Genomic DNA, 27,351 nt, shown 5'->3' on the forward strand with positions numbered 1-27,351 from the left:
AGGCAGCCAAACGGGGTTTTAATGCTTATTTTATTTTATTTTGTCTTTTTGCCTTTTGTAGGGCCGCACCCACAGCATATGGAGATTCCCAGGCTAGGGGTCTACACCAGAGCCACAGCAACGTGGGATCCGAGCCACATCCGCAACCTACACCACAGTTCACGGCAACGCAGGATCCTTAACCCACTGAGCAAGGCCAGGGAATCGAACCTGCAACCTCATGGTTCCTAGTCGGATTCGTTAGCCACTGAGCCACAAGGGGAACTCCTTAAGGCTTATTTTTTTTTGCTATCTCTTTGGGCCGCTCCCACGGCATATGGAGGTTCCCAGGCTAGGGGTCCAATCGGAGTTGTAGCCACTGGCCTACGCCAGAGCCACAGCAACGCAGGATCCGTGCCACATCTGCAACCTACACCACAGCTCACGGCAACACCAGATCGTTAACCCACTGAGCAAGGGCAGGGACCGAATCCGCAACCTCATGGTTCCTAGTCGGATTCGTTAACCACTGCGCCACGACGGGAACTCCCTTAACGCTTATTTTAAAGAAAGTCCTTTGGTCTTGCATAAGGAACTAGTTCCTGGCTATTTTTCCTCCCTTCCTACCTGGGTAGTTCTCTGAACCTAAAATCCAGTGATATGCTGCCTCATTTAAATGCTTGTCTGGGAGTTTCATTGTGGCCTAATGGTTAAGGATTAACCATTGTCACTGCCGTGGCTCCTTGTCACTGCTGCAACTCAGGTTCAGGAACTTCCACATGCCACAAGCATGGCAAATAAATAAATAAATGTCTGAAGAGTCCTAAATATCCCTGAAAAAATAGGTTGGAAGTAGATGTGGAGGCAGTACATTATAGCATAGAGAACACAGGTTTTGGAGTCAGACCTGAGTACAATTTTAGCTTTGCCACCTGCTAGTTGTGGGGTCTCTGACAAGTCTCTTTCCCTCTCTAATCCTGTCTCTTCATCTGTAAGAAGAAAGAAGGTAGGCAGAATAGCAATTTCATACACCTGTTATGAGAATGAACTAATCAAGATATTTAAAGTAGGAGTTCCCATTGTGGGTCAGCGGTTAGCGAATCTGACTAGCATCCATGAGGACGTGGGTTTGATCCCTGGCCTCACTCAATAGGTTAAGGATCAGACATTGGCGTGAGCCGTGGTGTAGGTCGCAGATGCAGCTTGAATCCTGCGTTGCTGTGGCTCTGGCATATGCCAATGGCTATCGTTCCGATTAGACCCCTAGCCTGGGAACTCCATATGCCACAGGTGCGGCCCTAAAAGACAAAAAGACCCCTCCCCCCAAAAAAAGATATTTAAAGTGGTCAGTACTCACAATGTTGCTTTCTAACTATTAGTATTTATTTGTCTTTTTTTTTTTTTGTCTTTTTTGTTGTTGTTGTTGTTGTTGTTGCTATTTCTTGGGCCGCTCCCGCGGCATGTGGAGGTTCCCAGGCCAGGGGTTGAATCGGAGCTGTAGCTGCTGGCCTACACCACAGCCAGAGCAACACAGGATCCGAGCCACATCTGCAACCTACGCCACACAGCTCATGGCAATGCCAGATCCTTAATCCACTGAGCAAGGCCAGGGATCGAACCTGCATCCTCATGGATGCTAGTCAGATTCGTTTCTGCTGAGCCACAACGGGAACTCCCTAACTATTAGTATTTAAAACATGCACGTATATACACATACAAGCATGCTTGCAAACACATCACACCACACACACACAGACACAAAACCTCACGACTTCTGGGCTCCAAAATAATTAATGGTGACAGTTACCAAAGACTGTATTACATTCCTCAGTGTGCTCAAATACCACGTACATCAGAATCACCTGGGATACTAAGGATTGCTGAGCCCGTCCCTCCTCTGGGTTGCCCAAACAGAATTTCAAGCTCCCCCAAGTAACTTTTGAGCACACTAAACCTTTTGGATTAGCTCTCAGACCTCTTGGTGAGTGAGGTTCAGTGATTGGTTTGCGAATTGCAGGAGTCTGACAGGTTAAGTGTGAAACCCCGTTCTAAGCCATGTTGTGACAACACTTTCTTTTGGCAGATGACATGAAATGGCAGAAGCTAAGTCCCACAGGGGCAGCTCCCACAGGCTGTGCTGCCCACTCAGCTGTGACCGTGGGGAAACACGTGTATATCTTTGGAGGGATGACCCCCACTGGAGCACTCGACACAATGTACCAATATCATATAGGTGAGCAGGGGTTCACTGTGGGTCTTTAAACAAATGTAATCATTCTTTTTTTTTTTTTTGTCTTTTTGCCATTTCTGGGGCCACTCCCGTGGCACATGGAGGTTCGCAGGCTAGGGGTCTAATCCGAGCTGTAGCCACAGGCCTACACCAGAGCCACAGCAACACGGGATCTGAGCCGCGCCTGCAACCTGCACACAGTTCACGGCAACACTGGATCCTTAACCCACTGAGCAAGGTCAGGGATTGAACCTGCAACCTCGTGGTTCACAGTCAGATTCATTAACCACTGAGCCACGATGGGAACTTCAATGTAATCATTCTTTGAAAAGTCTCCCACTGTATAGCACAGGAAACTATGTCTAACCACTTGTGACGGAACCTGCTGAAAGGTAATGTGACACTGTATAGGTGTATGACTGGGTCACTTTGCTGTACAGCAGAAATTGATGGAATAATGTAAATCAACTATAATTTTTTAAAAATTCTTTTTTAATGGACAAAAAAAAGTCTCACAATGCTTTGGTTTTTCAATTTGGTTCCTCCATACCTAAATCCAAAGGCATGACACCAAACTTTAAGGGAATGACATCAACAAAGCAGTTAGTGTCATTCGTGTTTTTTCCTTCTGTTTTGTTTCTGTTAGGGCTTAGGTGATACAGCACATCTCTGAGCATTTCTAGAAATTTCTTTTTTTCATTTTAAGGCCACACCCTTCAGCACATAGAAGTTCCCAGACTAGGGGTCGAATCCGAGCTGTAGCTGCTGGTCTATGCCACAGCCACAGCAATGACAGATCCCAGCTGTATCCGCCACCTGCACCACGGCTCACAGCAACACCAGATCCTTAACCACTGAGCAAGGCCAGGGATCAAACCTGCATCCTCATGGATACTAGTTAGATTTATTTCTGCTTATCCACAATGGGAACTCCCTAGAAATTTAAGATTTTTTGTTTTGTTTTCTTTTTCCCCCAAATAGAAAAGCAGCATTGGACCTTGCTTAAATTTGATAGTTTTCTACCCCCTGGACGATTGGACCATGCCATGTGCATCATTCCATGGGCAGAGAGGTGTACTTCCGAGAAAAATTCAAATTCTGCTGTGCTAAACTGTGATGCTGAGAAGGGGAATTCCACTGAGAAAGGAGTAACCCAAGACGATGACTCACAAGAAAGGCAGTCGGACACATTGCTCTGTTTTGTGTTTGGTGGGATGAATACAGAAGGGGAAATCTATAATGATTGTATTGTGACTGTAGTTGACTAATAAAACGCACATTTTTATTACTTTTAAGTGTCAATTACTTTCAGAAGAGCTAAATGAAACCTTAGTTTTTTCACACTTCCCAAATATTTTCTGCACTATATATTCCTCTTGCTCTTAGCTGCTTTGGTAGGTGAAGAGATGAACTGGACAGCCCAGAGCAAAAACCTATTATATAAAGGGTTTTCAGCAGCAATACAACCCAAGTAATGGGTGATTGGTTGAGAATCCTAACCACAAAAATGTTGCAGAATCATAACTGCTAGATATTATCAAGCCTGTAGAAAAATCAGGGAGTGAACAATATGAATTGTTAGGTCCTTTGTAGCCAAGTTTTGTATGGAACTTAGCCTTAAGACCCTCTGTCCAAATGCTTTGGGCAATGCAGCAGAGGTCTGGGCCTCAGAGCAAAATAATCATGTTTAGGTCCCAGTTCAGCAAATTAACCTTTCAGCTGTTTGCCCATCCATAAAATATCTATCCTTGCGCTGAACAGGATTTCATACATTAGCATACAAACTTGGCTGAAAATGACCTAGAAACCATCATCAGTAATATAAAAGCCACCAGCAAGTTTCAGAAATATATTGGAGTTCCTGTTATGGCTCAGCAGAAACGAATCCGACTAGGAACCATGAGATTGCAGGTTCGATTCCTGGCGTTGCTCAGTGGGTTAAGAATCCAGTGTTGCTGTGAGCTGTGGTGTAGGTCACAGACTCGCTCAGATCTTGCATTACTGTGTCTGTGGCATAGGCCGCCAGCTGCAGCTCTGATTGGACCCCTAGCCTGGGAACTTCCATATGCTGCAGGTGTGGCCCAAAAAAAGCAAAAAAAAAAAAAAAAAAAAAAAAAAAGAATATGGATGAAACTCCCACCCCCTTTCTTAGATTAGGAAGGTTTCCTGAAATGACTGAGTTTCCTTATCTCAAAACCCTGAACATTCCCCACGTGAGACCCTAACCTTAAATGACTGACTTAATTAGAAATTCATCACAAAAATCGGACCAGTGTAAATAACAAACATTTATTGGTGTCACTTATGGTAGAAAAAGTTCCTACACCAGATGCACATGACCCAATTGTTAAATAGAACGTTTTTATGGTGAATACACGCCCTAACCCAGCTTTTTTACCCACTTTTGATGATAGCCAATTCCTTCTCCCCCCCCCCTCCCCAAGACATGTGAGCAACTGCTAATGAAAAGCAGTAAACAGCCACTTGGGCTATAGCATTTTCAACTCCACTCCAAGGTGAAGATTCCAATTACATTCGAGACTTAAGTTCTCTCAATTTTCTCCTAACGAAAGTTCCTGAGTCCAGTATTTACAATATTACAACACTAGCAGAGCAGTGTCTACAACTCATCTTTGTCTGCTGATTCCTCATCACCAGTTGGGGGAGGGCCTGCGCTTCCATAGAGTTTGCTGATAATTGGCTGAACAATTTCTTCTAGCTCCTTCTTTTTAGCTTTGAAGTCTTCAATGTCAGCATCTTGGTGACTTTCCAGCCACTCAATCTTTTCTTCTACAGCTTTTTCCATGGTCTCCTTGTCTTCAGAGGAAAGTTTACCTCCCAGCTTTTCTTTATCTCCAATCTGATTTTTCAGAGAGTAGGCATAGCTTTCCAATTCATTTCTGGTGTCAATGCGCTCCTTGAGCTTTTTGTCCTCCTCAGCAAACTTCTCAGCATCATTAACCATCCTTTCAATTTCTTCAGGTGTCAGGCGATTTTGGTCATTGGTAATTGTGATCTTATTTTTGTTGCCTGTACCTTTGTCTTCAGCAGTCACTCGAAGAATGCCATTCACATCTATTTCAAAGGTGACTTCAATCTGCGGGACTCCACGAGGAGCAGGAGGAATTCCAGTCAAATCAAAAGTTCCCAGAAGGTGATTATCTTTTGTCAGGGGTCGCTCACCTAGGAGACACACACAAAAAAACTTGTTAGTTGTTGCCAACAAACATTAGGACACCTGGATCCCTATGCTTCACTCTCTTAGGGCGTGAAGAACAAATTTTTTTTTTTTTTTTTTTGGGCTGTTCAGCTACATGTAGAAGTTCCTGGTTTGGGGATCAAGCTGCTGCAGTGACAGTGCTGGATCCTTAACCCACTGTGCCACAAGAGAACTCCAAGTTACCAGTAACTCTTGAATTGAATTTCATCTACTTTATAGCAGTATGAACCCTTTTCTTGTTCTTGTATTTTTGCAGCCAGCTCAGAAGTTTTAATAGGAAAAGGTGCAGGATAGCTAATAAACAGATTTTAGTACTGCTTCTGCTAAACTCTACTAAACTTAGCTCCCCCACTCCACATGAAAATAGCAGGTTACTTCTCACATGAAAATAGCAGGTTACTTCTTTCCCTAGTCATTTCAATAGAATATATATATTTGTTAAAAAGTCAAGCTCTTCAAGAGTTCCCATCATGGCTCAGTGGTTAACGCATCCAACTAGGAACCATGAGGTAGGTTACAGGTTCGATCTCTGGCCTCGCTCACCAGGCTAAGGATCTGGCGTTGCCGTAAGGTGTGGTGTAGGTCGCAGACGTGGCTTGGATCTGGCAATGCTGTGCCTCTGGTGTAGGCCAGTGGCTATAGCTCTAATTAGATCCCTTGCCTGGGAACCTCCATATGCCGCAGGTGCAGCCCTCAAAAGATACAAAGACAACAACAACAAAAAAGTCAAGCTCTTCAAAAACACCACGGTAATAACAAACTTAAGCAATTACCTTCATAGACCTTGATGGTAACAGTTGGCTGATTATCAGAGGCTGTAGAAAAGATCTGAGATTTCTTAGTGGGCACCACAGTGTTCCTTGGAATCAGTTTGGTCATGACACCTCCCACGGTTTCAATACCAAGTGTAAGGGGACATACATCAAGCAGGACCAGATCACCTGCAAAGGAAGGTTAATCAAGGTTAAGTTCTAATTCAGGAGTCATAGAAGTAATAGCAGTCCCCTCGTAAGCAGTACAACTTCATCTTCGCCTTGCCATTTGGACAGGTTCTCTGCAAAGTCATTTTAGAAGCTATGAATATAGCTGCTAACAATCTTGAGACCGTGCCAGGTCTTGTCCTCACTGTATCCTTTACTAACTGTGTGACCTTGGCTGCTCATATTCTATTATTTCTAAAGCAAAATCTAATTATATTCTTCCAATCAAGCTACTGAAACACAGAGGATGCTGTGACACTGACTTACCTGTATCTTGATCACCAGAGAGTACACCAGCCTGAACAGCAGCACCGTAAGCTACAGCCTCATCTGGGTTTATGCCACGGGATGGCTCCTTGCCATTGAAGAACTCTTTAACCAGTTGTTGAATCTTTGGGATGCGAGTAGAGCCACCAACAAGAACAATTTCATCAATATCAGATTTCTTTAAATCAGAATCTTCCAGCACTTTCTGGACAGGTTTCATGGTAGAACGGAAAAGGTCCTAGAAAAAGACAATTACGGTGATGCTGTCTGTCATACTCAGGTATAATCAAAATACCTAAATGCATTGTCCCAACCTCAGAAAGTCTAACTAGATCTCATTAGCAAAGCAAAAAAAAGAAAACAAAACATACCATGTTTAGCTCTTCAAATTTGGCCCGAGTCAGGGTCTCAGAGAAGTCTTCTCCTTCATAGAAGGACTCAATTTCAATTCTTGCTTGATGCTGAGAAGACAGGGCCCGTTTGGCCTTTTCTACCTCGCGCCGGAGTTTCTGCACAGCTCTGTTGTCTTTCCGAACATCTTTGCCAGTCTTCTTCTTGTAGAGCTTGATGAAGTGTTCCATGACACGCTGGTCAAAGTCTTCTCCACCCAGGTGAGTATCTCCGTTAGTGGCCACGACTTCAAAGACACCATTATCAATGGTGAGAAGGGACACATCAAAGGTTCCACCACCCAGATCAAACACCAGGATGTTCTTCTCCCCTTCCCTCTTATCCAGGCCATAAGCAATAGCAGCTGCCGTACTGTTAGGAGAATGAAGAAAAAAAAGGAAGCTTAGTTATGTTGCCATTTTCCTATTTGGTAAATATACCATACTTTTGAATTAACACTTACGGCTCATTGATGATCCTCATGACATTCAACCCAGCAATAGTTCCAGCGTCCTTGGTTGCCTGGCGTTGGGCATCATTGAAATAGGCTGGTACAGTAACAACTGCATGAGTAACCTAAAAGGATAACAAAAGGTAATTAAATGGACTTTATCACACGGTTTAACCCTTAAGTTAGTCAAACCACCACTTTAGTTTCTAAAAAAGTTCATATTTAAGACTGATAAATATATATATATCTTTTTTTTCCTCTTGTCACACCACTGATTGAAACAAAACAACACAACATGCTGCCGCTTCACCCAAAAGTGGTGTTTTCACTCTGCCCTTTCTTGACGGCTCAGTGGGTCATTATCAAAAGGCCCTCTGAGTGCTTTTAGAAAGGTGAAGAGAGTGGTATATTTAATTTTATACCCATGTAAGGATGAAGTGATAACACAAGAAAAGTCCCTATCTTTTTGTTTAGCCAATAGTAAAGTATGCAAGTAATCAAAATTGATATACATGGATGTCATTCAGATTTTTTAAATGATAAAGGCATCTATACAACAATACAAATCAAGAATAGTAATAGTAAAACTCAACATTGTTCTAGAAATACTGACCTTCTTTCCCAAATAAGCCTCAGCAGTTTCCTTCATTTTAGTGAGAACCATGGCAGAAATTTCTTCTGGTGCAAATGTCTTTGTTTGCCCACCTCCAATATCAACTTGAATATATGGTTTAGTTTTCTTCTCAACCACCTATTTTAAAGAATAACTATTATTTTCAGAACTAGGAGCACTGCCATTACCAACTAAAAAGAGGATTGCCTGAGACCCACTTCCTCCCATAGTTTGGTTGACTTTGGTCCCCTGGAACCGAATACTTCAGGAGTATTGGTGCCTTACAATTTCAAGCCTCTTCGGTTTTAATAAGTCTCTTAATTCCCCCACTATCTACGGACAAAACAGTTACATGACATTTCTTTGCCAACCTTATTGTCTTAAGTTCTGTAACACATTAAAACTATCAAACAAAACTTTCTATTATACACATTATGTCTGTACCCTTTTTGATAGTCTCTGCACCGTTTTTCAGGAACTTCTTAAATACTCCCACCACCACCCACTTTCTATCTAGATGAGAAAACCCAGTCGAACCTTGAAAGGCAGGAACTTGATGTCTTGCTGCACAGACGGGTCATTCCATGTCCGGCCGATGAGCCGCTTGGCGTCGAAGACCGTGTTCTCAGGATTAGAGGTGAGCTGGTTCTTGGCTGCATCGCCGATCAGACGCTCCCCTTCAGGAGTGAAGGCCACATATGACGGCGTGATGCGGTTGCCCTGATCGTTGGCGATGATCTCCACACGGCCATTCTTGAACACCCCAACGCTGGCGGAAAAACCGAGGCAGCAATCAGCACCACGACGCTCAGGAAACCACGCCCCGTTCTCCCCTTTCCACCAACCCCACTTACCACGAGTAGGTGGTGCCCAGGTCGATGCCGACCACCGTGCCCACATCCTCCTTCTTGTCCTCCTCCTCCGGCCGCGCCGCGCCGAGCAGCAGCAGCACTGCAGCCACCAGGGACAGCTTCATCTTGCGGGCGCCGTCGGCCAGTCAGTCAGTCAGCAGGCAGGGCTTCGCAAGCAAACCGATCACAAGCCGCACCACCGGAGCGCACCAACGTTACCGAGCTGAGGACAATAGGGCCCGAAATCAGGAGGAGAGGGGGACAAGGCAATTGGCAGGTCTGGAAAGGCAGGCCGCGGCACTTACCTCTCACACACACGGAAAGCCAACTCGATGCGTCTGTGATGTCTTGGCCAGCGTCGACCGCACCGTCGCCTGCTCCGCTTATATACCCTCCCCCCAGCCCCGTCGTGGAGGCCGCTGATTGGCTAGGGCACTGCTCGTTGGAGGCCACTGATTGGTCCAGGCCAACAAGCTGGCCGCCGCGGATTCGAAGCGGCCTCCTCCGCAATTAACGTCACAGCTACGCCCCCCGGGTGGACTCATTGGCTGCTGGGCGCGCCCAACAAACACCAATGGGAGGCAACATCCGCCCGGTGCTCCGGCCCCATTGGTTTCGCAACTGCCTGTCCGTGACGCGACCTCTCACCCCGAGGCTGTTTCCGCCGGTAACTGGTGAAGTCCCTCCTCTACGCTGGGCCTTGAGGGGCCGCGGCCGGTCCAGCATGCTTGATTCCCCCGAGGCGGTGGGACTTAAGCCTTTTGCCCCTTTCTTGCCCGGTGGCTTGCCCTTCCTCCGTCCGTCCCGAGGGATGCGGCTCTTCCTCCTCCTGGCCTCCATCCCATTCCAGGCAGGAAAGTGTCAGCGTAGAGGCTTTGAATCGCCTCAGGACAAATTTCTCTGCCCTTTCATAGCCACAACCGGCAGTAGAATGTCCAAGCCCCACGGCCGCTATCTTTGTCTTTTCCAGGCCTCTGTACATTGCCTTGCCCCTTTGTAAGTCTCAGGACGGGCCTGGGCAAAGTAATTGACTCCCAGCCCTGAATCCCCTCCCCACGGTGGCAGTTCTCTCCTGAAAAGCTTACTAATGCCATCCGGGGATGTGTCATTTTTCTAACTTGTCACCCCTTGTGTTCCCCTTCCCTGCCCATCGTTTCCCTTTGTGGCTCAGGTTATGATTTGCAAGGCCTTGCTCATCCTTTATGCCTTACCACCTTCACTCTGCCTGGAAGAGGTCTGATTGTACTTAAACGTATTTGTTAGGCAAAGACATCTTCATAATACCTTGTATAACATTCTGTAGCAAAAAAGATAAAGGCTACTATTTACTTCAGGCTTACTATGTGCCAAGCATTATTCTGTTTCCTGTGTGAATTGGTCCTTATAGTTCAATAATTGGCATTTCCCATTTTCCAGATGAGAAAATTTAGATCAAAAGAGATTAACTGGTTTAATGTGATAGAACTGGTTAGTGATAAGAGTTAGGATTGGTAACCAATCAATTTGCCCTCATTAACCAATGCCCTTAACAATTTAAAAATTAAGTTCATTCATTCAACAAATGTTTTTAGAGGACCTACCGGAGACAGGCCAAAGGCCTCATAAAAACTGTTTTGAGATGCTTACAGAAAATTTGTGAGACTTAGAGTCAGGAATTACTCCAGTAATTTTTTACACTAAATGGTTTCTTGAGATTCATTGGTATGTGCAATATTGTATCCAAATAACACCGAAAAATCTTACACACAGTTGACTAAGATTCTGAGTGGAGGAGTCAGCACTCAAGAATTTTCCTTTTTCCTTTAGTGCTCCTCAAAGGTTATACTGGTGACTCAGAGTTGACTCCATTCGTGCTATAGATGTTACATCATCCATCTCTTTCAACAGTGTTTGTAACAGTGCTGTAACACTGACCCTTCTTCAGGTTGCATCAGTCCACTTATCAAGCAGAAATCACCATTCAGCCACATTACAGCTACATATAATTTCAAGCAAATTTTCTCTGTATATCATAATCCATATCCATTAAAAATAGAGCTCTTAAGAGGCTGCCACTGTGACACAACGGTATTGACACCATCTTGGGAGCACTGGGACACAGGTTCAATCCTGGGACCAGCACAGTGGGTTAAGGATCTGGTGTTGCCACAGCTGCAGCTTAGGTCACAAACTGCAGCTCGAATCTGACCCCTGACCTGGGAACTCCATATGCCATGAGGCAGCCAAAAAAGAAAAGAAAAAAAAAAAAAAGAGCTCTCAATTTCAGCTTCATCTTTGATTGATGGAGTAACCTTTGCAACTCCCCTTTTTCTAAGATTTAGAAAAATGATATTTGGCTAACTTCCAAAGGGAATTGAGTATATTGGTGTTTGTAGTATCTTTTAAAAAACAAAATATTAGGGATTCTTATATATATTTTATATGTATGTATAATAGTATATTCCCAAGTGTGATCGTTTATGGATTGAATATGAAAGTGTGTAGGTAAATCTAGTTTGCTGAATGTTAAATGTCAATAATAAGCAATTCTGAGGAACAAAAACCAGGCAGGAGGCATAACTCTCCCAGACTTCAGGCAATATTATAAAGCCATAGTAATCAAGACAGTGTGGTACTGGTACCAAAACACATACGGACCAATGGAACATAATAGAGACCCCAGAAATAAACCCAGACATCTGTGGTCAATTAATCTTTGACAAAGGAGGTAAGAACATAAAATGGGGAAAAGACAGTCTTTTCAGCAAGTATTGCTGGGAAACCCAGACAGCTGCATGCAAATCAGTGAAACTAGAACACGCCCTCACACCATGCACAAAAATAAACTCAAAATGGCTTAACGACTTAAATATGAGACAAGACACCATCAAACTCCTGGAAGAGAACATAGGCAAAACATTCTCTGATATCAACCTTACAAATGTTTTCTCAGGTTATTCTCCCAAGGCAACAGAAATAAAAGCAAAAATAAACCAATGGGACCTAATCAAACTGACAAGCTTTTGCACAGCAAAGGAAACCAGAAAGAAAACAAAAAGACAACTTACAAAATGGGAGAAAATAATTTCAAATGATGCAACTGACAAGGGATTAATCTCTAAAGTATACAAGCAACTTACACAACAGCAAAAAAGGCAACAACCCAATTGAAAAATGGGCAAAAGACCTGAATAGACATTTCTCCAAGGAAGCTGCAGCTCCGACTGGACCCTAGCCTGGGAACCTCCATATGCCGCAGATGAAGCCCTAAAAAGCAAAAAAAAAAAAAAAAAAAAAAAAAAAAGTTACTTTTCTTTATTGTTATTGTCCTTAGAATTTAACTACATAAATTTATGTCCTCAAACATCATGGCTTAGTTTCACCTGGTTTTTACTTGACAGAAGTGGAGTCCAAGAGTATGCATTTGTTTGTGTCTGGCTTTTTTCACTCATTTTTAAAAAAGTTTTATCCTTATTGTTATGTGTAGCTCTAATTCATTAATTTTCAAATGTATAGTATTCCTATACAAAATTAGTGTCATATTTAGCATTTTGGCTACTACAAACTATGCTGCTATAAACATTCTTCTACATGTTTCTTGGTACACACAGGCATGAATTCCTCTATGTATATGACCAGGGTTAGAATTTATGGATTGAAAGGTTTAAATATGTTCAGCTTTAGCAGATCATAGCAAACTGCTTTCCAAATGTACACTCTCACCAGAAGTTTATGAGAATTTCAGGTGTCCACATCATTGTCAACAGTTGATACATTTTTTTTTAGGTAGGGCTGCACCTGTGGCATATGGAAGTTCTCCGGTCGAATCAGAGCTTTAGCTGCCGGCCTATGCCACAGCCACAGGAACACCAGATCCGAGCAATGTCTGCGACTTAGACCACAGTTCATGGCAGATCCTTAACCCACTGAGCAAGGCCAGGGATTGAACCCTTGTCCTCATGGATACTAGTCAGATTTGTTTCTGCTGAGCCAGATGGGAACTCCACTAGTTGGCTTCTTAACCAGCTGAGCCGCAACAGGAACTCTGATACAAACTTTTTTTTGTCATTTATTTTTTATTTTATTTTTATTTTTATTTTTTGAGGGCCACACCCACAGCATATGGAAGTTCCCAGGCTAGGGGGTCTAATTGGAACTGTGGCTGCTGGCCTACACCACAGCAACGCTAGATCAGAGCCACGTCTGCAACCTACACCGCAGTTCACAGCAACAGTTAACTCACTGAGCAGGGGCCAGGGATTGAACCAGGGTCCTCATGGATACTAGTCGGGTATGTTACTATGAGTTACGACAGGAAATCCTCTGATACAAACTTTTTATCTGACAGTCTAGGGCATGTGTACTGGCTTCTCATTGTAGGTTTTTTTTTTTTTTTTTTTTTTTTTTTTTTTTTTTTTTCTAAATCAATGTCTCTTATTAGTTCCTTAAAAGGAGATGTTATTAGCTAATGGCAGTTCAGTTGCCTTTTGAAAATTATTATTTTGATGTGATTTTAATAGAAAAGTCCAAATATTAATCACCTGTATTTTCCCCCTTGGTCTATATGTAAGGCCACAGATTGAATGGTTAATAAGATACCTACGTTACTTACAGATAGATCAATTCAGCAAATATTTGTTGAACTCTTCACACATCCATGGGAAAGTTCAGGAGGAAAAAATAAGAACAGGGTCTACCACATGTATTCCTTTGTTCATAGATTTTCTTTTGTCATATATTTTACACATGCTCTCACAGGGTTAGTCTTGTTTAATCTTTTAAAATTCCTCATTGTAGTTTTAATTTTAATTTCCCTTATCACAAATGGAGTTGTATACTTTTTCACATGTTTATTGCACACTTTTTCAATAAAAAGTTTTCACATTTTTATCGGTCATTCTCAGTCCTTTTTTAAACATTAGGTAGACGTTAATACAAAAAGCATCTGTTAAATGCCTTTTTGTGGGAGATATAAATCAGATGAGCAATCCAGTTATTTTTCACCTAAGTTTCTTGCAGTGTTTTGAATGAGTAAAGTTAGAACCAAAATTTGCATGTAACAGTAAGTTTAACAAGAGTCTTTTTTTGCCCTTATTTCCATACCAAAATTTTTGTAGTCTTATAACTCTTTAAAGAAAAATTAAATCTCATTTTCCTCTAAATCAATTTTTGCTGTGAAGATAGTTTTAATTTTTCTATTTTTTCCCATTTTTAAAAATTTTATTAGAGTTGATTTACAAGGTTGTGATCAGTTCTGCTGTTCAACAAAGTGATTCAGTTATACTTTATACACACATTCCTTCTCTTTCAGATTCTTTTCCCACATAGATTATCACAGGGAATATATTGGGCAGAATTCTCTGTGCCATACAGCAGGTCCCCGTTGGCCAATCTCTCCTTATACTTCAGAGTGCACATGCCGATCCCAACCCCCAAGTGCCTACCCACCCCCACAAGTCCCTTTGGTAACCATACATTTTTCAAAGTCTGTTAAGTCTATAACTGTTCTGCAAATAAGTTCATTCGTACCCTTTTTTTTTTTTAAGATTCCCTATATATGTGGTATCATATGATGTTTGTCTTTCACTATCTGCCTAACTTCACTTAGTATGATAATTTCTAGGTCCATCCACGTTGCTGTGATTTCTTTTTCTTTTTTTCTTTTCTTTTTCTTTTTTTGTCATGCCCATGGCATGTGGAAATTCCTGGGTCAGGGTTCAAACCCTAGCCACATCAGCAACCCAAGCCACTGCAGTGACAATGCTGATACTTAACCTGCTGAGCCACCAGGGAACTCTGACTTCTTTTCTTTTTTCTTTTGTCTTTTTAGGGCCGCACCCGTGGCATATGGAGGTTCCCAGGCTAGGGGTCTACTCGGAGCTATAGCTGCCAGCCTACACTACAGCCACAGCCATAGCAACAGTAACACCAGATCTGAGTCATGTCTGTGACCTATACCACAGCTCACAGCAACACCAGATCCTTAACCCACTGAGGGAGGCCAGAGATCGAACCTGCTTCCTCATGGATCCTAGCTGGGTTCATCAACCACTGAGCCACAATGGGAACTCCTAACTTCTCTTCTGAAGTTGTTCATTTCTCTATTGAGTTATTTTACAATTAGTTAATTATTCATATTCTAGGTATTAATCGTTTTTTCAGTTATATGTGTTGCAAATATCTTTTTCCTATTCTGTGGCATTTGTTTTTATTCTCTTAATGGTGTTTTTAGAAACCGTTTAATTTTGAGGGGTTCCGCTTGTGGCTCAGTGGCTAACGAATCTGACTAGGAACCATGAGGTTGCGGGTTCGATCCCTGGCCTTTCTCAGTGGGTTAAGGATCCGGCGTTGCTGTGAGCTGTGGTATGGGTCACAGATTCGGCTCGGATGCTGAGTTGCTGTGGCTCTGGCGTAGGCCGATGGCTACAGCTCCGATTGGACCTCTAGCCTGGGAACCTCCATATGCCGTGGGAGCGGCCCAAGAAATCGCAGAACAAAAAAACAAAAAAAAAACAACCCCAAAAAAACCTGTTTAATTTTGAAAGAAGTGTAGACTTTCAGAGAGTCACAAAAATAGTAGAATCCCATGTACTCTTCACTCGGCTGCCTTCAATGGTGATATCTTTTTTTTTTTTGGCCACACTCAGGGCATATGGAATCTGCATCAAATCTGAGTCACAGCTGTGGCAACACCAGATCCTTAACCCATTGTGCCAGGCTGGGGATTAAGTCCATGCCGCCACAGAGAAAATTCGGATCCTTAACCCACTGCACCACAGTGGAACTCCCAACAGTGATTTCTTATACAGTTGGAAAAACTAGGAAATTGACACGGTACATTCCTTTTAACTAGACCACAGATCATGTTCAGTTTTCATCATCTTTTTCGCCTGTAGGTATGTGTATGTTTATTTGTATATAGTTCTATACAGTTTTATCTTACATATAGATTCATGTAAACATCACCAAAATCAAGTCATGGAACTTAATGCTATTTTTTTCTTTTTGGCCATGTCCATGGCATGTGGAAATTCCCAGGTCAGAGACTGAACCCTCACCACAGCAGTAACCCTTGCCACAGCAGTGGTAATGCCGTATTCTTAACCTACCGTGCCAAGTGGGAGCTCCCTTAATACTATTTTTGATGAGCAGATATTTTGACAGACAGAAACTTATCAACGTTCCTTTTATCACTGTGCTTCTTTTTTCTTGGGGTGGGGAGCCCTGCACCCAGGCATATGGAGGTTCCCAGGCTAGGGGTCGAATTGGAGCTGTAGCTGTCAGCCTATGCCAGCCACAGCAACATGGGATCTGAGTTGCGTCTGTGACTTACACCACAGCTCATGGCTCACACAGCTCATCCTTAACCCACAGAGCGAGGCCAGGGATCAAATTAGCATCCTAATGGATACTAGTCAGCTTCGTTTTTGCTGAGCCAGGGATGGGATCTCCCCCGGGCCAGGGTTTGAACCCATGCTACGGCAGTGACTCAAGCCGATGCAGTGACAACACCAGATCCTTAACCCTCTGCACTACATGGGAACACTAAGAAAAATAATTTTTTATTTTTTTTAAATAATTAAAAAAAAAAAAAAAGGAAAGAGAAGGTTTTTTGTTTGTTTATTTTTGTTTTTGTTTTTTGCTTTTTAGGGCCAAACCCGAGGCATATGGAGGTTCTCAGGCTAGGGGTCAAATCAGAGCTACAACTGCTGGCCTACACTACAGTCACAGCAACGCGGGGTCCGAGCCTCATCTGTGACCTACACCACAGCTCATGGCAATGCCAGACCCTTAACCCACTGAGTGAGGCCAGGGATCAAACCTGCAACTTCATGGTTCTTAGATCCGTTTCTGTTGCGCCACGATGGGAAAGAGAAGTTTTAGGCTAGATTTTATTGGGCTGAAGAGCAAGTTGCATGATTTATGACCCTGTTCTACAGGAATCACTTTCTTCATTTCCAGTATTTTGAAGTTTTAGGGTTTTATCTGTTGCCCTGAATCAAGCCAATAATTTTAAATTCCTTGCCAAATGTTACAAAAGCATGTGACTATATGAATTCATTGTCTCAAATTATAAGCTCCATCAGCTTCACAGTAAATTGACCTCTGAGTATCATTATTTCTGTACTGGCCAGGGGGGCCAGTGCGGGACAACCAAGGGCCCAGAGCATGGAGTAAGATTATGACTGGAGTCCTGTCCTTTCTTTACTTTCTCTTTTTTTTTTTTTTTCCGCTTTTTAAGGCCACAGTTACAGCATATGGAAGTTTCCAAGCTAGAGGTCAAATTGGAGTACAGCTGCCAGGCAACGCCACAGCCACAGCAACACCAAATCCAAGCCAGGTTTGTAACCTACACCACAGCTCATGGCAATGCCGGATCCTTAACTCAATGAGCAAGGCCAGGGATTGAACCCTCATTCTCATGGATGCTAGTCAGATTCATTACTTCTGAGCCACGATGGGAACTCCTCTGTCCTTTACTTTCAATTGAGCTGTTCCAAAGTGCAGAAAGGATTTTATGAAGCATACTTTCTGCCACCTGTATGTAGGACAGCTTCCATGATTGTCTGTCTAGATTTTCTGGAGCTTTAGAAAAATTTTCCCATTAAGAATCAGCATATTGAAGTTCCTGTCGTGGCGCAGTGGTTAATGGATCCAATTAGGAACCATGAGGTTTGGGTTCAATCCCTGGCCTTGCTCAGTGGGTTAAGGATCCGGCGTTGCCATGAGCTGTGATGTAGGTCACAGATGCGGCTTGGATCAGGCGTTGCTGTGTCTGTGGCCTAAGCCAGCGGCTACAGCTCAGATTAGACCCCTAGCCTGGGAACTTCCATATGCTGCAGGAAGTGGCCCTAGAAAAGGCAAAGGAAAAAAAAAAAAAAAAGAATTAGCATAGTATGTAGTTAATTCACATGTATTTTTTTGTTGTTGTTATTCAAAATGGGATGAGTCAACCTAAATGTCCATCAATATGGGATGCTAAATTAACTAGGGTAGATTATACCATGGAAATCTTGTGTAGAGTTCAAAACAATGAGGTAGATGTTTATGTATCAATATGGAAAGATGATGGGTTTATTATTACATGAAAAAAGCAAGTTAGAGACTATGGAGCAGTACGTATAATGTGATTCTATTTGTGCTAAATACCCCCTCCAAAATCTGGGCAGATACCTATTAAGCTGAGAAGATTGTCTGCTTCTGGGTGGAACTGGATGGAAAGCAAGAGGAACTTCTCACTTGTTTGTATTGCATACTTTTATTTTTGCTTTTTAGGGCCAAACCCAAGGCATATAGAAGTTCCCAGGCTAGAGGTCAAATCTGAGCTACAGATACCAGCCTATGCTGCAGCCACAGCAATGTGGGATCCGAGCTGCATCTCCGACCTACACCATAGTTCACGGCAATGCCGGATCCCCAACCCACTGAGTGAGGCCAGGGATTGAACCTCCATCTTCATGGATACTAGTCGGATTCGTTTCCGCTGAGCCATGATGGGAACTCCCTTGAATACCTTTTTTTTAAGAACAGGAATTAATTCCTACATTACTTGTCAGACTGAAAATAAATTTTGGGAAAGAAATGGAGTAAACAAAAAGTGGCTAAATTAGCCTTTACCATTGAAGGTTTGCCTGCTGTTTGAGTTGGAACTATGTCAAAGTATCAAATTTTTTGTTTTGCTTTATGGTGCAAAGCTTTGAACGGCATCCTTTGGTTTTATCCTCGTTACAGCCAGATGGGATAGATAGGGTTGGTGACATCTCCATTTTACAGTTGAAAATACAGTCTCAGAGTTCATTCGCAGGAAAATTATGAATTCTCTGCTGTATTCGTTTCTATCCATGTTATTACTATTACCTATCATCTATTTATAATTTAATTGACTCTTTCAGATGAGATACCAAGATTAATCTTTGCACAGGCTCCAGCTGTCTACAGCCAAGTGTACTACAGCTTTAAACTAATTCACTTCCCAAACTATGTGCCAAATAGATAAAATTGCATCATAGATGCAAGTCCTTGTTTTTTTCCCTTTCATCTTGCTCTCCCTCTTCCTAATCTTTCTTTTTGGATATGTCTCTGTTTTTCTTTCTGGTGTGGTTTGCTCTTCATTAACTGTCACATTTCTTTCCTAAATATAGATGCATAATAACTGAAATGTTACTTTTCCCAGGGACACGTACTGCTTTCTTTTTTTGCCACACCCACAGCATGTGGAAATTCCCTGGCCAGGGGTCCAACCCGAACCACAGCAGTGACCTGAGTCACAGCAGTGACAACACTAGATCCTTCACCTGCTAGGCCACCAGGGAACTCCTGCATGTACTTTTTTTTTTTTTTTTTTTGTCTTTCTGCCATTTCCTGGGCCGCTCCCACGGCATATGGAGGTTCCCAGGCTAGGGGTCTAATCGGAGCTGCAGCTGCCAGCCTACACCAGAGCCACAGCAACGTGGGATCCGAGCCGCGTCTGCAACCTACACTACAGCTCACGGCAACGCCGGATCCTTAACCTACTGAGCAAGGGCAGGGATCAAACCGGCAACCTCATGGTTCCTAGTCGGTTTCACTAAGCACTGCGCCACGACGGGAACGCCTACTTTTTAATTAGTATCTCTGTGAGGAACTGCCTCCCAACCCAAACAAATGCAGGTATTGGATGAAAGGATCAGATACTCCGCTCTAACACCTACAATTCAATGCTTCTATCCTTTATGATAACATTCAAGAGGCATTCATGGACATGAGAAAAAATATTTTTGTCCAGAAATACTTGCCAAAGTCAGATCACTTGGCACAGCACCTACTTTCTTATCTCCAAGACTGGCTATGCATAAATGGAAGGAAAGGGAACATTAAAAAAATTCTGAGAGGAGTTTGAGTTACTTAGCAGGTTATGAACCCAGCTAGTATCTATAAGGATGTGGGTTCAATCCTTGGCCTCACTCAGTAGGTTAAAGATCTGGTGTTGCCGTAAGCTGTGGTGTAGGTTGGTTCCGATTAGACCCCTAGCCTGGGAACCTCCAAATGCCTCAAGTGCAGCTCTAAAAAGTAAAAAACAACAACAACAACAAAAAAAAACCCCAAAAAACCTGCGTTTGTTACTCCTCTCTGCTTCTGTGGCAAAGCAGTCTGGAGGGTATGAGGTTAAGAGCCTGAAGAACTGGGCTCTAATCAAGATCCAGTGTGAATTCCATGACTGTGGGCAAGTAACTTCATGTCCCTGTATGTCACAGAAAGCTGAGTGATGTAGTGGAAAGAAAAGGGCTTTGGTTTACTGTTTATTCATCCCATTCATTTTTTTTTTTAAAGGACATATATGCATTATATCCCAGGTAGTCTGGCAGGTTCTAGAGAGACAGTGGTAAGATGGAGTTCTCTGCCTTCCAGCAATACTATTTATTGATTTTGAGCATCTTTTTATTTATTTTTAAAATTATTTATTTATTTATTTTTGTAGGGCCGCACTTAAGCACATGTAAGTTCCCAGGCTAGGGGTCGAATCGGAGCTGCAGCTGCTGGCCTATGCCAAGCCACAGAAATGCAGGATCTGGGCCTCGTATTCAACCTACAACACAGCTCACAGCAATGCCAGATCCTTAACCCACTGAACAAGGGCAGGGATCGAACCACATCCATATAGATATTATTCAGTTTCTTAATCCACTGAGCCACAACGCAAACTCCTCCCATTCGTTATTTCCTTCTTAAAGTCATGGCTCTTCAATATGATGAAGACTTTTGCCAGAAATCTGGAATTATCCTTTTACTCTAAATTGTAAACCATGTCCTCTTACTTTTTAATTCCCTTGTTGCTTTGGACAATGTTTTGTAACAGAGCTGAAGTTACTTTTTTTTTTTTTTTTTTTTTTTTTTTGCGTTTTAGCGCCACACCCGCAGCACATAGAACTTCCCAGGCTAGGGGTCAATTGGAGCTCCAGCTGCCAGCCTACACCACAGCTCACAGCAGCGCCAGATCCTACTGAGCGAGGTCAGGGATTGAACCTGCATCCTCATGGATACTAGTCTGGTTGGTAACTGTTGAGCCACAATGGGAACTCCCAGGAATAATTTTTGATCAGTTGAATTCTTCTTTTCTTTTTGGTTGTACCTGTGGCATGTGACAATTTCCAGGTCAGGGGTAGAACCCATACCGCATCTGGGACCAGAGCTATAACAGTGACAACACTGGGTCCTTAACCTGCTGTGCCACCAGGGAACTTCTGCATTGATTCTAGAATCAGGTGAATGGCAATATGACAGCAATTATACCTGACCAGCTTACCAAAGAATGTTCTTTTTTTTTTTTTTTTCTTCTTTTTATGGTCACACTTGCAAAATATGGAAGTTCCTGTGCTAGGAGTCAAATTGGAGCTGCAGCACCAGCACACAACAGCCACAGCAATGCCAAATCCAAGCTGCATCTGCGACCTGTACTGCAGCTGGCAGCAATGCCAGATCCTTAAACCACCAAGCAAGCCCAGGGATTAAACCTGCATCCTCATAGACACTATCTGGGCTTCTTAACCTGCTGAACCATTTTATTACCATTCTCGTGGTAATAAAATGAGGTGATAAATCTGATGCAGATTTTGACAAGTTTTAAAGGTAATACATCAAGGAGGATGACTAAATGGAAAGCAGTCTGGGAGCTGAATCACATTTGAAATTGTTGGAAAACTGCTTGGAGATGCCTAGCGTTGGCGGATATAATCTTTGTGTTCAATTTTTGTACGGGCTGTCAAGTGGAAAATGTTCTATATTGCTCCAGGCAGCATAACCACTAGCAGTGGAAGGAAGTAAAAGGGAAGTAGATTTTGGTTCAGCAGGAGGCAGAACTTACTAACATTTAAAGCTCTCCAACGATGGAGCAGGCTGCCTTACTTAAGGAAGTGAGCTCCTTGAAATCTGACCTGTTGAAATGTAAGTTGGATGACCATCTGTCTTGGAATGTACAAAACGGAATTCCTGCCCCGGCGGGTGTTGGACTAATGACCTTCAAATGTCTTCCAACTGTAAGGTTTCTATGACTGCTCAGCTCAGTTAACTTGATATTTGAATATCTCTGAATTGCTTTTTGCAAACAATTTTGTTTTAGATAAATTGTCAATCGACCTAAAAAAACTCTATGGGCAAGATTACAATCAGTAAAATTTGAGAAAAGGAGTGGGAAATCAGGTTTAAAAGTGAAAATTCAGATATCGCTAAAGGCAATTCATGACCCTTTTAACAGAAAGGAAAAGGAGGGGTGTGTGTGTGTGTTTCGAATGATGCGTTCTAGGCAAGTGACAGCTGTTATTTAAAACATAAATGCTCTAAATTGTTTTACTTTATACATACTTGCTCAGACGAATTTTTCACATCCAGCAGAACCGTATGCGGAAGCAAGGTCCGTCGTGTGACGAACAATTTTCCGGAAGCCGTCGCTTGGTACCCCAGCCGACCGAGACAGCGCCAGCTCGCAGCCGACTGTCTGGAAAAAGCGGAAGAGGCACCCCTGGCTGCCGGGTCCCGAACTACCAGTCCCAGGGGTCCCCGCGGCGCAGCGCACGCGCCTTGGCGTGGCGGCAGCGCCGCCGCAGGACGCAGGGAAGCCAAGTGGCGGCGGCGGCAGCGGCGGTGGCAGTTCGCGGCGAGGGCGACGGTTCCGAGGCCGAGTGGCAGGACGGCGCAGACCTCGGTGCCTTTCTCTGCACGATCTTCTGGGTGAGTGCACGCCTCCGATCACCCCGTGCGGAGTGCGAGCTCCTTGCCTGGCGGCCGTGCTGCTCCGGCCTAGGGCCGCAGTCTGCGCCTGACGGCGGGCCGCCGGGTCCCGCTGACCCTTGGGCCCTGGGCCCTTCCCTCCAGTGTCGGGAGAATGGGGGTGGGGGGACACGGGTAGGTCTAGGGGAGAGATGTGGCGGCGCGCGGGGCCGGGACAGCCTGGGGCGGAGGAGAGGGAGGGGCGCGTGGGGGATGGGATGGTAAGGGACAGGAGGACCGCCGGGCGGCTCCGTGTGAGGGCCAGAGGCGAGCGACCTGGCAGCTAGAGAACTGAGTATGGGAGGCGGGGAGGAGGTGGAATGTCTCCTGAGTGCCGCTGGTGAAGACGGCTTGCTTCGGAGACTCTTGACAGGCTGGACTCAGGGGACGAGTCGTGGGGGGCTGTCCACCTACGGTAAACATACACTCCATACTTGGCATCTTTCCACTTCCTGTTGGAGGTCCGTAACGAGGAGCTGTTGGTTGCTCCCATCTCCTTTCCTTCCACTTCGCCTTTTACTGACTGACGAAATTTAAGTAGGGTGCTGGTTAGGCAAATCAGAGAAATAAGCAGGGTTGTGTGTATAAATCTGCACAAACGAGGAGGCATGGTGATATGTTCAGATGAGAGCTTGGTCAAAGGAGAAATCAATGTTTTGATGTTAAATTTTGTGACAGAAATCAGTTTGAGCAAGGCTTTGAACTAGAAATGATTTTCAACCTGAGATTCACCAATTGGTGGATAGAATTCAGAGGGTCCTTGAACTAGAATAGGGAATAAAATTACATCTTTATTTTTATTATTTAGCTATTGTCATTTCCTTCAGTTAGGAATATAGGCAACAAATCACAGTAGTTGTAGTAATGCCTGTGACTTTCTTGCAGATATTTTTGTGTCATGTTTACAGCTGCAGGTATCTCAGAATATCATATATGTTTATAATTTCTCTGAATTATGGTATTTTTAGACCCATTGTTAGTTCTTGTTATTTAATGAGATAATAAAGCTGCGCATACATCACAGTATTTGGGTTTTTCATTGTTTTGCTAATAGTTCAGTATAATTAATTTCTTTTGTAGTTGCATTTACTTAATTTTGCATTTAAAAGCAATCTGAAAAGGGGTCCATTGGCCTCACCAGATTGCCAAAGAGATCCATGGCAGAAAAAGATTAAGAACTCCTGAAGCAGAAATAAGTTTTGGGGATGTATAAGTCTGCTTGGAAGAATATTTGAATCATTAGGTAAGAAAAAAGTCAAGGCAAATAGGATGACAGTGCAGAGGAAAGAGGGAATTTTTATTTTATTTATTTTTTTATTATAGTTGATTTACAGTGTTCTGCCAATTTCTGCTGTACATCAAAGTGACCCAATTACACACATATATACATTCTTTTTCTCACGAAAGAGGGAATTTTGTAATCATGGAAGTAGGAGAAAAGATTTGACTGGGATCAGAGTAATAGTTTTGAAAGATAGCGTAGATCACAGATATTTCATTCAGGGTACTAGTGAATCGGCAGAATAATCTGAGGCAGAAAGGGAAGTGAGTACTTTGGCCCTTAGATTTTTTAAAAAAATTTTTTGATTGGAGTATAGTTAACTTACAAGGTTGTGGCCCTTAGATTTTTGTATTTAGGCACCTCATAGTTCCAAGTGGTCGAAGCCCTCCAAACTCACGGAAGCCTGTGAAAGAAAATTTTAGTGTGTGCTGGTTTTCTTTAGGTCGTAGGTAGAGTGGCCTTTGAATGGGGGAGGAAATTCTCATTTTTCTATTCTTAAGTGAAAAACTGCAGAATCTCTCTTTCAGGTATATTTTCTTGTTGCTCTTCTTCTTTTCCTATATGTTAGAAGGTAAATGTGCTGATTGTAGAGTTGGAGAGTTGCTAAGTCATTTTCTTGACATTATATTGTAAATTCTTGTAGTTCAGCTTCCTTTTGACATCAGATTTCTCACTGACAAGTTACTCTTAACATTTTTTCAGAGTATGTGTGACTTGAAATTTGCCCCTGTTTGTAAAGCACTTGTCAACATCCTGTGTAGGATTTTTTTCCTCTAAAATAATAGCAATATTGGAAAGCCACTGCAACAGGCTTTTTTTGGGAAAAGATTAAGGAGAGGGTGCGGAAAGGTGAAGAAGAGTATTTTGTGAAACAGATGTTGGTGCCCAATTAGTGTATGTGGAATTAAACACCCCGTGTTACAAATCAGCGCCTCAGAGAGGTCTTGCTTGATACCTTCCGTGTCCTTACACTGCCCCTTGGGTCATTCTTCCTCCACTCCCCCCTTTATTTTATTTATACCATATATCTACGTGGCATCCTGTTATTTGTATATTTACGTATATTTATATATACAGGGTCAAGACAATTTAGGTTGGAGATACTGCTACTAAATGGGAGAGTGAGAGATTGGGGAATGCTCTGTGGAGGAGATGGCACCTGAACTGGACCTTCAGTCATAGATGTGATCAGCTATAGGGATGTTGAAGAAGGGCTTCAGGTGAAGGGACCAACTTGAACAAAGCCAAGGACAGAGGAGTTTGTAAATCAAATAGAACATCAGCCTCCCTTCCTCTCCCCTCTCCCTCCTTCCTTCCTTCCTATGTGTTAGATCTGTAAAAGGGAAAAATGGAAGAAAAGATTACATATCAAGGTAGCTTGGGATGAACAAAGGCTGAGAAATCTAGGCTACCCACGTGATAGTATGTGACCATTTGCCTCCAGGTGGATCCCTCCCTCCTAGAACCCACTACAGTGAACTTGCTCCCAGGGAACCTGAAGTCTGCCTATGTACCGAAGACCCAGAGAGGCAGCCTGGGGAAATGAAAACAGTGTGGGCTGTGCAGTCAAAGAAATCTAGTTTTGAATTCCTTCTCTGCTGCATAGTAGCTGAATGATTAGGCAGTAAGTTATTTGACTTTTCTAAACCTGTTTCCTCATCTGTAAAAGGGAGGTGTTAAATACCCATCACATAGGATTAACAACAATAATAATAATCATAGCTGTAAAACCTCAGGAACATGGCTTTCACCCAGTAATTGCTAGTTTATCTTTTGGTGTTCCAGCTCTCAACCTTTCTTTCGCCGTTTCCATTTTCATACCTCATCCCTGACTTTAAAATAAGCGATGCTGTCCTTCTGGTGCCATCTTGGCCACTATCACGACACTGCCACTTCCCACTTCACCCACTTGGCTCCACTGTGAGTTAGTGAGCTGCTCTCCAGTGATGGCACTTAGCACTTACCAACTTACAAGGTGATGCTGCCTGATAATGGCATTATTGAAATTGCAACAATATTTTTTAACTTCTGTTTGGTGCAACTAACAATACAAAATTTGCCACAATTTAAACATGATGTGTCTCAGTTTAATTTAGTTTATTTAGAAAAATTACCCCTAGTATTTGCAGAAAATTGAAGCAGGAAAATGGATATATTTCCAATTGTAAGATATTTCACTTTTTTTTTTTTTTTTAGGAGTGAGTGTGTTGGGAAGTTGGTTACACATTACTATTCTCCAAGGTAAAGTATGATTTTGGGGGGGCAAGGGTAAAAGTCTGATACAAGTGGAATCTTTCTTATTTGCTTTGGAAAGACCAAAAAAAAAAAAAAATTGGAAAAAAGAAGGTTTCTCAAAATTAAGTTTTCCCCTTCAAACTTTGTTTTATTCACCATACATATTTCCTTCTCTGAAGCTTTTTTTTTCTTAGTTGTAAGGAGGATTTCAGTTATGTATTTTCTTGCATTTGACCTGCCTAAACTTGTGTTGCTTAGAATTATTTGCGGCTTTAACTCTTCCTAATCAAGATATTTTGATTTGTAAAGGAACTAGATCAATAATTTCTGTATTGTGTACACATTTTAGAAGAGGCTTTAGATACCAAATTGTTTGATTTCTGATTCTTAAAATTACGAATAATTAAAATTTCCTTCTTAATGTTTACCTTGATGTTTATATTTTCTGATTTTTTGGGAATATGTTTCAATATGTATTATGATTTTGTGAAAACATTTTCAGAAGGTCAGTTCTTCATTGTTTCTGATCTGAAACCCAGTCTTGAACTCTGCAATGCAAAGGTTAAAAGAAGTGGTGAATATCTGTTGATACTTCAAGTTCTCAAACTTAATACATCTAAATGAAAGATTGAGCAAATGTTTAAAAAAATACAGACTTCCTAAGGGTCTCTATAATGTCGTCTCTCTTGCTTGCTTTTTTGCTTAAGTTTGAAGATGAACCAGATACCTTATAAATATTTATACCTAAGAGGTATATATTTATACCCTAAAATATATATAATTTAAATACACTGTATTAAGCCAAAATTATCTTTATATTCACCTTTCTTGTAGTCTTAAAAAGATAAGGCGTTACATAAAATAGAATGAAATACTGCCATTTGCCAGCAACATGGATGGACCTAGAGAATATTATACTTAGTGAAGTAAGTCAAAGACAGATAGTATGTATCACTTATATGTGGAATTAAAAAAAATAAGAATGAATCTATATTCAGAACAGAAACCAGCTCACAGACATATAGAAAATAAACCTATGGTTACGAAAGGGGAAAGGGGGCAAGGAGTGAAGGGATAAATTAGGAGTATGAGATTTAGCAGATATAAACTACTATATATAAAATAGATAAG

At 42.4% G+C, this 27,351-nt stretch overlaps 3 protein-coding genes and 1 non-coding gene across 59 annotated transcripts in view; 2 read left to right on the forward strand and 2 right to left on the reverse strand.

Annotated features, from left to right (window-relative positions):
* The window catches only part of RABEPK (Rab9 effector protein with kelch motifs), a 30,911-nt gene extending 27,414 nt beyond the window's left edge, over positions 1 to 3,497 (forward strand). For all 7 annotated transcript variants that reach the window (XM_005654539.4, XM_085011474.1, XM_085011370.1 and 4 more), the window contains 2 exon segments: positions 2,063 to 2,212; positions 3,191 to 3,497. In XM_005654539.4, coding sequence (XP_005654596.1) covers positions 2,063 to 2,212; positions 3,191 to 3,477 — 437 coding nt within the window. In that variant the 3' untranslated portion in view covers positions 3,478 to 3,497.
* A 981-nt stretch (positions 3,498 to 4,478) lies between these two features.
* On the reverse strand, positions 4,479 to 9,396 carry HSPA5 (heat shock protein family A (Hsp70) member 5). Its single transcript, NM_001444629.1, is given in 9 exon segments — positions 4,479 to 5,392; positions 6,203 to 6,370; positions 6,677 to 6,914; positions 7,048 to 7,438; positions 7,530 to 7,642; positions 8,131 to 8,268; positions 8,668 to 8,899; positions 8,985 to 9,204; positions 9,287 to 9,396. Coding segments are annotated over 8 exon segments (1,965 nt in total). The 5' UTR covers positions 9,107 to 9,204; positions 9,287 to 9,396; the 3' UTR covers positions 4,479 to 4,829.
* LOC146407270 (small nucleolar RNA SNORA21) lies at positions 7,776 to 7,911 on the reverse strand. Its single transcript, XR_014832367.1, has one exon. It is a non-coding gene; the product is annotated as a small nucleolar RNA SNORA21 (small nucleolar RNA).
* Positions 9,397 to 22,519: 13,123 nt separating the features above from the next.
* The window catches only part of GAPVD1 (GTPase activating protein and VPS9 domains 1), a 76,835-nt gene continuing 72,003 nt past the window's right edge, over positions 22,520 to 27,351 (forward strand). For 19 of the 50 annotated variants that reach the window (XM_021068628.2, XM_084995201.1, XM_084995258.1 and 16 more), the window contains exons 1-2: positions 22,520 to 22,664; positions 26,182 to 26,226. The gene's annotated coding sequence lies outside the window, so the exon portion shown is untranslated. Of the gene's footprint in view, positions 22,665 to 25,429; positions 25,610 to 26,181; positions 26,227 to 27,351 lie in introns of all 50 variants that reach the window. The other 31 variants (XM_021068637.2, XM_021068642.2, XM_021068681.2 and 28 more) reach the window with 2 other exon arrangements.

The sequence above is a fragment of the Sus scrofa genome, chromosome 1 (genome assembly GCF_054392235.1).
Source record: "Sus scrofa isolate SSC_HxYL_T2T_F1_AM1 chromosome 1, Sscrofa_HxYL_maternal_Yorkshire_Landrace_v2.0, whole genome shotgun sequence".
NCBI classification, from domain to species: Eukaryota; Metazoa; Chordata; class Mammalia; order Artiodactyla; family Suidae; genus Sus; species Sus scrofa.